The sequence below is a fragment of the Limulus polyphemus genome, unplaced genomic scaffold (genome assembly GCF_000517525.1).
Source record: "Limulus polyphemus unplaced genomic scaffold, Limulus_polyphemus-2.1.2 Scaffold77, whole genome shotgun sequence".
Lineage (NCBI taxonomy): Eukaryota > Metazoa > Arthropoda > Merostomata > Xiphosura > Limulidae > Limulus > Limulus polyphemus.
This window is the reverse complement of record NW_013665687.1, coordinates 372,088-382,036: the sequence shown is the minus strand read 5'-3', so window position 1 is coordinate 382,036 and position 9,949 is coordinate 372,088. Positions and strand designations below refer to the sequence as shown.

Below are 9,949 nucleotides of genomic sequence, written 5' to 3'. Positions count from 1 at the left end.
CGTAACTAAGTTAAACGTTAACGTACGTTACGTACGTACGTACGTAAGTAAGTAAGTAACGTAACTTAAATTAAGTTTAGTTTAGTTGTACTACTAGTTACGTTGAAAATTATTTATGATTTTGGGTTATAATAGTTTTGAGCCGTACTGGTGAGTTAACAAATATATGGTGATATATAAGTTAAAATACACTTGTGGATAGGTAAACTATTAAGAATATATATACAATGTCAAATAGTTGCCCAATGAGTAAGATATTTATTAAAAACACACCAAAGCCTAAAAACGACTCTACATGTTTCAGTGGCGTTCTACATCATCAAGTGATTTTTAGAGCAGAATACATAGTGTTACGTCTCCGTTCGTTAGTTAATTTTCCGTGAAAATTCTTACTGAAGAAACTTTACCGATACAAGTCCTTTCTTAAATAAAACCGGTTTATTCTTTCTGAATACAACTTTGCGATACACTTAATTTCAACAGTCGCGCTAAAACAAACGCTATAACTCACAACGAATGTCCCACGTGCCCAACAATATTCTCTCTCTGTCCGCAGTTCTATTACTCATTCCCTTACGTTGTTTCTTGGCCGGTCTTATATATACAAGACTACCCCAATCTAGTAGTCTTCCGACATTTCATGAAGGTTCGAGAAGGAAGTGGCGTGATACAAGCGTCACGTGACCTCTGCTGTTCGTAACAATAGGATGGACTTTGGAGTTACTCAAGTAGGACTAATATTACAGTCTTTATTACGCATCACAATATACCATGAACCTTGGGAATAGCTCTCAGTTTATAATGGATTTTAGAAAGATAGAGAGAAAGAAATGCAGAAGAACACCTTATGAATTCTAAGTATATTAGAACACATTTTGTAAACATTAGATATTATTATGTACCATATATTGCTGGATCTGCTTTCGCAGGGTCCCCGAAAATGTTTGAAGAGTTAAAACCAAATTAAGAGTGAAAAATATTTCTATTTCTTGCTTTTGAAGTTCATGTGCCATTCTGTGTTGTAGCCTACAGAGTACATAATTCTTCTCGTGATTCATGGCATGCGCATATTTTACTGACGTCCCGTCAATACAAATTGCAACGTTAAGCGTCTCTTATGTGACGTCATTTTAGTTTGTTTGTAATTAAGCAGAAAGCTACACAATGGGCTATCTGTGCTTTGCCCACCACATGTATCGAAACCCGGATTCTAGCGTTGTAAGTCCGCAGACATTCCGTTGTGCCACTGGGGGGGGGGGCGTCATTTTAGTGTTTGTTGAATGACTGGTAGATAACACACTACCGTATAGTGATGCAAGTGATTAAAATAGGTTATTCCTACAGGCGGCTTTCGGCCTCCTTTCAGGAAAATAAACGTACACGTAGGGGAAGGTGGGGTAAGACGGCCGCCTTAACTTTCAGTGAATGTATGAAAAAGCAAAGGTACTTAAAAGTATCCCTATTTTATTACACATGTTATTTTCTTATTTAAACAAAGAATGAAAATATACACATTTTTAAATATTGAAGAATGCACTCCTTGCGGTAAGGATCGTTATATCTATAAGGTTGGATAAAACGCCCTCTCAAAAACCGAGGCAAAAGAACCACCATCTCACTTAGCAAAAAAATACAAAAACCCAAAAACAATGGTATGTGTTAAGATGGCCTCGCGGGAAGAAGGAGGTATTATCCTAAGCCACTCATCGTTGAGCAATCGCATGTTATACAAAAATCTGTGATCTTGAACTGTGTTTCTTTTACTGCATATTCGGATGTCTATAATTTCTTTTTGTTTGAAATCAAAATGGCCTAAAATATCTACATAGTAGGCATAAGAAATTCAAAGTCTATACTTTAGATCACGGTTGTTTAAAGAAAACAAATTGAAGCCGTGCTTTGATCATTCGTATTCACGCTCGTCAGCCAGTTTATTTATGTACGGGGTCACGTGAATCATATTACATTTATTCAGCATAACTAATGATACACAGGGGGATTCTGTTTTATCAAAGGAGACATCTTAACTCTCTTTTTTCTAACACTGTTTTTCACACCTGTTATAATGTACTTTTTTGTCATAAATATTATTAGTGTTACACATACACAATACGATCTGCACTAAATAGTAAATGTGGAGATTTCATATTTTTAAAGAGCTTTTGTCAAGGTAAATGTGACATATTATTAAAAATTAAGACCACAGATACAGAAAAAAGTTTATCAAAGTTTTTTTTTTTTGCTAATTTTAATGTTATGTTTTTTAACAGTAATGATTTCTAGTCTCCAGCTTGCATTTAAAAGTTAACTTCCGAGAAATGTGTCATCAACACATGACTCGCTGGTCCTACTATACCTCCACCTCTACATTTGTAAAGAAATTAAGAGTAATCGTTAGATATCAGTCCGTTGGTTAAGGTTCGAATTCCCATCCCACCAAACAGCCGTGGAGTCTATAAAAATGTGACGGTCAATCCAACTATTCGTTGGTAAAAGAGTAGCCCAAGAGTTGGCAATGAGTGGTGATGATTAGCTGCCTTCCCTCTAGTCTTTCACTGCTAAATTGGAGACGGCTAGCGCAGATAGGTCTCGTGTAATTTACGCGAACTTTTAAAAACAAACCTTCGGTGGCTCAGCGGCAAGTTCAAGGGCTGAAATCGCTTAAGTTGGGGGTTTTGATCCTTGTAGTGGGCACAGCATAGACGGGCCAATGTGCTGCTTTGCGCTTAACATCAGAAAAAAAACAACACTGGATATTAATTAACGTATCGTCAAATTGTTATGGTTTATTAATGTAAGCATCCATATTCACATTTTCTAGTCAATTTCTTTATTATTTTTAATTAATCACAAAAACTTTTTTTAGAAATAAAAAAAAAAGATAGCTGAGGTGTGAAAATAATTATCATCATTACAGATAAGTAAGAAATAAATATAAGCAATGGGGTGTAGATTTTCATTAAAAACTTTATACTTGAGAATTTTGGGAAGATTTTAAACAAATATTCAAAGACGAGACAGCGTGTTTAAAAAAAAACCTTAACCTTTAAGTGGTCCAGGAAACCTTCCATTGTTGAAATCGATCACGTCTTTCAAAGAGGCAAGCTTCACCAATTGATTAAAACATAACAGATTTATGCATTAGCAACTGAACATTACTTTGAATTCGTTATTCCGTACATCAGTGGCCATTCATGAGCAGCAACAATGTATAACGCACTGCTTGGCACATCATGTCTAGGTCAAGACCTTGTGGTGACCTTGACTTTTTGACCTTATAACCCGTAAAGTATGTAACGTACAGGTCACTTAAAGGTGAAAGTAGTATTTTCTTTACTCTGGCCCCCATTGTGTAGCTTTGTGATTAACTTCAAAGAAACAAACAAATATTTTCTCAAATAAACATGCAGACAAACAAGGTGTAGAGGTGCTACCGCTTAAACAAATAACAAATAAAGCTTTAAAATTATAAGATGCTTGAGCATAAAACTGCACCCCAGTGGCTCAGCGGTAAGTCTGAAAGCTAACAGTGTTAACATTAGGTTTCGATATACGTGGTGGGCGCAGTGCAGATAGCCCATTATGTAACTTTGTGTTTAACAGCAAAATAACCAAGCATCAAGCGGTATAATGAGCAATCTGCACTTCTTACACCACCGGGATCGGACCCCATATATTAGCGTCATTAACCCTCAAGATTACCGATGAACCACCAAGAGTAAAGCTACTTTGGTTAAGTTGCATGTTAGAGAGTTTTGAATACATAAATGACTTTAAAACAACATTAACATAACTGGATAGCCACAGTCTATCACTAGAATACATAAATGACTTTAAAAACACATTAACATAACTTGATAGCCACAGTCTATCACTATAATACATAAATGACTTTAAAAACACATTAACATAACTTGATAGACACATTCTATCACTAGAATACATAAATGACTTTAAAAACACATTAACATAACTTGATAGCCACAGTCTATCACTAGAATACATAAATTACTTTAAAAACATATTAACATAACTTGATAGACACATTCTATCACTAGAATACATAAATGACTTTAAAAACACATTAACATAACTTGATAGACACAGTCTATCACTAGAATACATAAATGACTTTAAAAACACATTAACATAACTTGATAGCCACAGTCTATCACTAGAATACATAAATGACTTTAAAAACACATTAACATAACTTGATAGCCATTGTCTATCACTAGAATACATAAATGACTTTAAAAACACATTAACATAACTTGATAGCCACATTCTATCACTAGAATACATAAATGACTTTAAAAACTCATTAACATAACTTGATAGCCACAGTCTATCACTAGAATACATAAATGACTTTAAAAACATATTAACATAACTTGATAGCCACAGTCTATCACTAGAATACATAAATTACTTTAAAACATATTAACATAACTTGATAGCCACAGTCTATCACTTGAATACATAAATGACTTTAAAAACACATTAACATAACTTGATAGACACAGGATCTGTCCTACTTCTATACAAGAAGTATAGTGATAGACTGTGTCTATCAAGTTATGTTCATTTACTTCAACCAGTGACGAAGTGGTATGTCTGCGGACTTACAACGCTACAAACCGGCTTTCGATACCCGTGGTTGGCAGAGCACAGATGGGTCATTATATATCTTTGTGCTCAATTCCAAATAAATAAAACTAAAGTAGCATTTTCTTTTATTAATAGGTTTCGCAAATAATTTGTTTTTAAGTTAAATTTATCAGGTTTTCTTATTTTATTATCCCACCAAGATGATACAGGTATATATATATATATATAATAACGTTTGTTAAATAAAGATATATTTATCGAGTAGTTTCGTCAAATATTTGGATGTAATATTTTTTTAACATAAAGTATCAGATTTCCCCTTTTGAACATAAAAACCTTCTTTTTTTTAGAGATTTTTAGGGACAAATATTTGGACGCTTGAATGTTTGGTTTTGTGATTATGTTGATAGTATCTTTTTTTTCTTACCAGGAAGTTTTCATTGTGACTTTAGGACATAACTATTGTTGAATTATGTCATTTTAATTTTTTTTTAAATGTATGCATTTAAGATAAAAAATGAGTGATGTTATTAGTGTGTTTACAGAGCATAAAATTGCTGCTTTGATACCCTTAGGTTTTGTAATGGGAGTGAATGTTCTGTTAAATAGTATATAATATTTTGTACTTTAAGGGTGTTACTTTTTTTGTCTGAAACGCATTCTTCAAACACCCTCTTACAGCAATCAATAAGTTCAGCCAAAAATGGGAAGTATTTCGAGTAGACTTTCTGCTTCATTCAATTTTCAGTAGGTAATTGGGGTTAACCTATTAACAGTGAACGTGTAAGATAATTTAAAGTAGGAATCTGGGTTAGGAGGTATTATAAAAACTCGAAAAACTTATTCAACAAGCTTAGTGATCTGAGTACTCAGTCACAAAAGCAAGAATCAAGCGTTTGCCTGTATTCCAAAAACTGTAATTTTGAGTTTTTTAAGAAAAGATTGAGCCGGTGAGAATATGTTAGTAAAGGTAAGTGTAGCTAATCTTTGTCGAACAAACAAATTCCCCAATTGAACAAAGGCTTGAAGATGATACCGAAAGTTATTTCTTTAAACCCATATCAATTGTTTTTGTTGTTGTTGTTGTTTTGCGCAAAGTTACACAATGGGATCTTTGCGTTATGTCCACTACGGAAAATCGAACCCTGGAGATAAGCATTATAAGTTCAGAAACTTACTGCAGGTCCACTAGTGTTTAAAGTGTTGTTAAATGATTTAAAATATATATTGAACTAGTTCATCTATATTACAAGAACTCCTGTGATTTTTTGTATATTGTTTTTTTGTCGAATATTTATTTGCCCCCCTCCCCAGTGGAACAGCGGTATGTCTGCGGACTTACTACGTGGCTGGTAGAGCACAGATAGCCCATCGTGTAGCTTTGTGCTTAATTACAAACAACAACAACAGCTATCTGCGCTAGTCATCCTTACTTTTGAGGCATCTTATGGACTACTCTTTACTAATGAATAGTGGGATTGACCATAACAGTATAATACCCCACAACTGAAATTGAGAGCATGTTCGGTTACGGGATTCAAACCCGCTACCCGCAGATATCGAGTCGAGTGCCCTGACAACCAACCCATACCTAGCCTTTTATTTTTCTAAACATGACCATAACATAGAAACATTATATTTTCATCACATTATTTTAATTTGTCTGTACACTAAAAGTTTTGTTTTTAGAGTAGTGCCTTTCCTACGTCATTTTAACTTGGCCCCCGGTGGCTCAGCAGTAAGCTTGAGGATTCATAAAGCTAAAAAATTGTGGTTCGATACAAATGGTGAGCTCAACATAAATATCTCATTGTGTAGTTTTGCATTTAAATACAAATAAATATACAGTTTATTTCAAATTTATGTTTTATTTAAAACATTTTCATCTCGTTATACACTTCAAGATGGCAAATTACAAAAATCATAGCAAATTTAACACTGAGAGTTATAGAAGAAAAGCCAAAGGTGTAAGTTGTGAACTTTTCTAACTGTCGGTCATGTTTAAGAATTTATGGGGCGTTCTCAAAAAAGCTGTAAAGCGAAACGTTGAATAAATGCAATATTGATCTTGAAGTCTGAACGAGGTCATTTTTTAATGGTTGTTGTGGTCGTTTGAATACCTTTGACACATAATTGTTGTTTATGAAAGTCTTCTCAAAATCTCCTAACTCTGATTCAGCAATTCAACACTACTTATTTCATGTGCACCGTAAGCAGTTTTGAAACCAAAAGTGGTTATGATGACTTGTAATTTAATAAAACCGTGTTGTAATAATCCAAAAATTATCAACATGATTTAGTATTTTTAGCTGGCCCTATGAGTCCAAAGTATCATTCAGCTTGTCATTAATTAATATTTGATTGTTTTTTAGTTATAGCTATGTAGAAGCTTATTGTTCGCATACAATTTTCTACTCAATAGCCCCCCGGTGGATCAGTGGTAAGTCTGTACGCTTATATACTAGAAAATCGTATTCGATACTCGTGGTGGGCAGAGCATAGATAGTCCATTATATAGCTTTACGCTTAGTAACAAACAAATAAATTATATTCCGTTATTGTAATATCAGTCTCACAACAAACATAAACTTAAAAACATCTGCTAAAATTAAGTAAAACTTACTGAAAAGAAACTGTTTTACTTTTTATTACAGGTAGTTGTTTTTGTTTTAATGAGCACGGTTTCTATAACTGCCTTACCTGCAGAATACAAAAGCTATGGTCAATTTACTAGCAGAGAACATGTTCGTCCAATCAGACCTCTTGAAACTCACGTAAGTAGCTTAAGTTTAAGGCTTAAAACACTCACGATAATTTGTTTCATGTGTATCTTTAAGGCATGAAGCCTTATTTTTAATATTTCTGTATTTTGTCGTGTCATCTTAGATTTAGATTGGTTAGTTACTTATAGCAAAATCTATGGCCATGTTGTTTTGGATGATCTAGATTTAATTACTTGCAGTCACTGTTATTTATTACTTTGTTTAGCTGGATTAAAGTCAAAGCTGATACTCATTCAAACGGATTGTCTATTAAGTTTTATTTGTCGCTGGATGCAAAGTCAAAGTTTTTATTTATTTTTGAATCAAACACTTCCTACTTATGAAATATAATTATATTCTAATTACAGGGCTTAATTCAGATATATAGTTACGGTTATAGAATTAAGGACGAGTATGGTAATGTCCAGTTCCGCAAGGAAGAATCAGAAGGGAAAGGCAATGTCAAAGGATCCTATGGTTACACCGATGCTTCTGGTTTGTACCGGCTAGTGGAGTATGTTGCTGATGCCGGTGGTTTTCGTGCAACTGTTAAAACCAACGAGCCTGGCACAACTAACCAGAACCCTGCTGATGTCAAAATAATCAGTGAACATGAGAAAAGACCGGAAGAAGAACACAACGTACATAAGGAGGTAAGACTTCCACTTCATGACTACCAGACTTCTCCAAATTATTTTCACCCAACCTACGGTTCGGCCGCGAAGGAAATACCTATCCAAGGCAATGTACCACGTTACACATCCATATACACCGCCCCAGCACTTGCATCTACATCTGCGGAAACACCAGAGAATCTTGAAGAATAATTCTGTACTCTTTCTATAATTGTTGAAGTGATCTTTCTATCGACTGATCTTTCAATGGATAACACATTATTATACACTCATGATATTGCAATAGACAGCGACAAATTTTCGGAAGTATACAAATTTCTGATCACCCGAACACTAAATATTCTTTTATATGTTGTCTTTCAAATTATTATACCTAAAATTTAAAAAAAGTAGTAGAATTTAATGTTATGTAAAAAAGTAATTTAGTTAGGTACATTGTACCATTTAGTATAAGAGAGTAAAAGATAAAAGAAATTAAGATGTAACTATTGTGTCTTAACGCAAAGCTAATACAGCTGTGACAAAAGTTTAACAAAACATAAAGATTTTTTATAGCTTGAAATAGCAGCATATTTCAAACGAAGCTTGCACATCGGGAAAAGTGATATATTTCTGAAATGCGATTTTGGGTAACAGTGCAAAAAGTCTCGAAAGTCAACATAATTTACTACGTGCAACATTTATATATTCTTATATTCAAAAATAACAAATTTGGATGAAAATTTCTTTCTAACTGAAATAGTTGTTATTTGCTTTCAAGTACAAATTACGATACTTGACTGATATTTATTGTCAGTCGTATCACCTATATATAGAAAAAAGCGAATGTGTTACGTCACGCTTGATTTCTCGAAGTAGTGGGAATCATAAAAGCCAAAATGCATTTAACCAGATAGAATAGTCTGATTACTGTCTGCCCATTACAAGGGGCCGTGAGGGGTGTTCCGTTTGTACTTTCAATACATAGACTAACAACAATATTAGGCTATACCTTTATCGCTGAGCAACATGCCATAAAAGCCATTGTTGGAACGTAGTGTTACCAAATCTTAGTTTTTCTATACATTTGAAGTTGTTAATCTAACTGATTTTGAACAATAATTATTCTATGAATACGCCACGAATTCATTTCATGAACGATCTTAATTTTGATTGGCTCACAAAGGAATTTACCGACGTTTGACTGCCTCGACTGCATTTTTTCGTCTCTTTGTTGGTCAAGCTTGATTTCGCAAAATTTATTTATTTCAGTTAGCTATGAAATGTGAGGTTAGGGTATAATATGGGGTGGGGGATGTAGTACTTATACTGTCATTTTTGACCAGCTAAACTCTAGTACTATATAATATTGGCCAATATGATATCAAGTTGTTTTAAATAAAAGGCCGTTGTCGTAAAAGAAAAAATGAAAAATCATTGTTCAGAAATGGTGGAAGATTTAAATGTGATATGTAAAGCAGTGGAGAATAATATATAATTGTTAATTGTTCTTATTCTGTTGTTTGCCTTATGTACAGGACATAAACAACCCGTGGAGGGTTGTTGTACATATAACACATAAAAGCTTTGAGCTTCTCCTATTTTGTATTTATAATATGATTTGTGTAATTGTTAATTATTTATAAACAATAAATATAGTTTAATGATGGAGATTCGTTTCTTTTGTACATTCTTTTCCCGTATAGTGTAATGCTCTTGTTTCTTTTTTTTTTAAATGTAATTCATCTTATTTTGTTCATATATATTTTTCGTTGACAAACTTTTATTAAGCTTATTTTGTTATTGACAAATAACTGACACGTTTATAGAAAAAAAATAAGATTTATCGGATAACATAAAAAAATCTAATAGCTCGCAATGGCAGGTATTTTTTTTTCTATTATTAAAAACAGATGATGCAGGACTTACATGTCCATCCGACTATTTAATTTAAAGTATAAA

At 33.4% G+C, this 9,949-nt stretch overlaps 1 protein-coding gene across 1 annotated transcript; it reads left to right on the top strand.

Annotated features, from left to right (window-relative positions):
- Positions 1-5,569: 5,569 nt before the first annotated feature.
- LOC106466982 (cuticle protein 16.8-like) lies at positions 5,570-8,200 on the top strand. The gene is made up of 3 exons (XM_013927297.1): positions 5,570-5,581; positions 7,266-7,385; positions 7,742-8,200. The coding sequence occupies exons 1-3, from the start codon at positions 5,570-5,572 to the stop codon at positions 8,198-8,200; spliced, it is 591 nt and encodes a 196-aa protein (XP_013782751.1).
- The last annotated feature ends 1,749 nt before the right edge of the window (positions 8,201-9,949 follow it).

Excerpts from the sequence above, each read along its gene's own strand:
- LOC106466982 (XM_013927297.1), top strand. Across the intron at positions 7,386-7,741 it reads TCAGACCTCTTGAAACTCAC|GGCTTAATTCAGATATATAG; the intron begins GTAAGTAGCTTA and ends TTCTAATTACAG.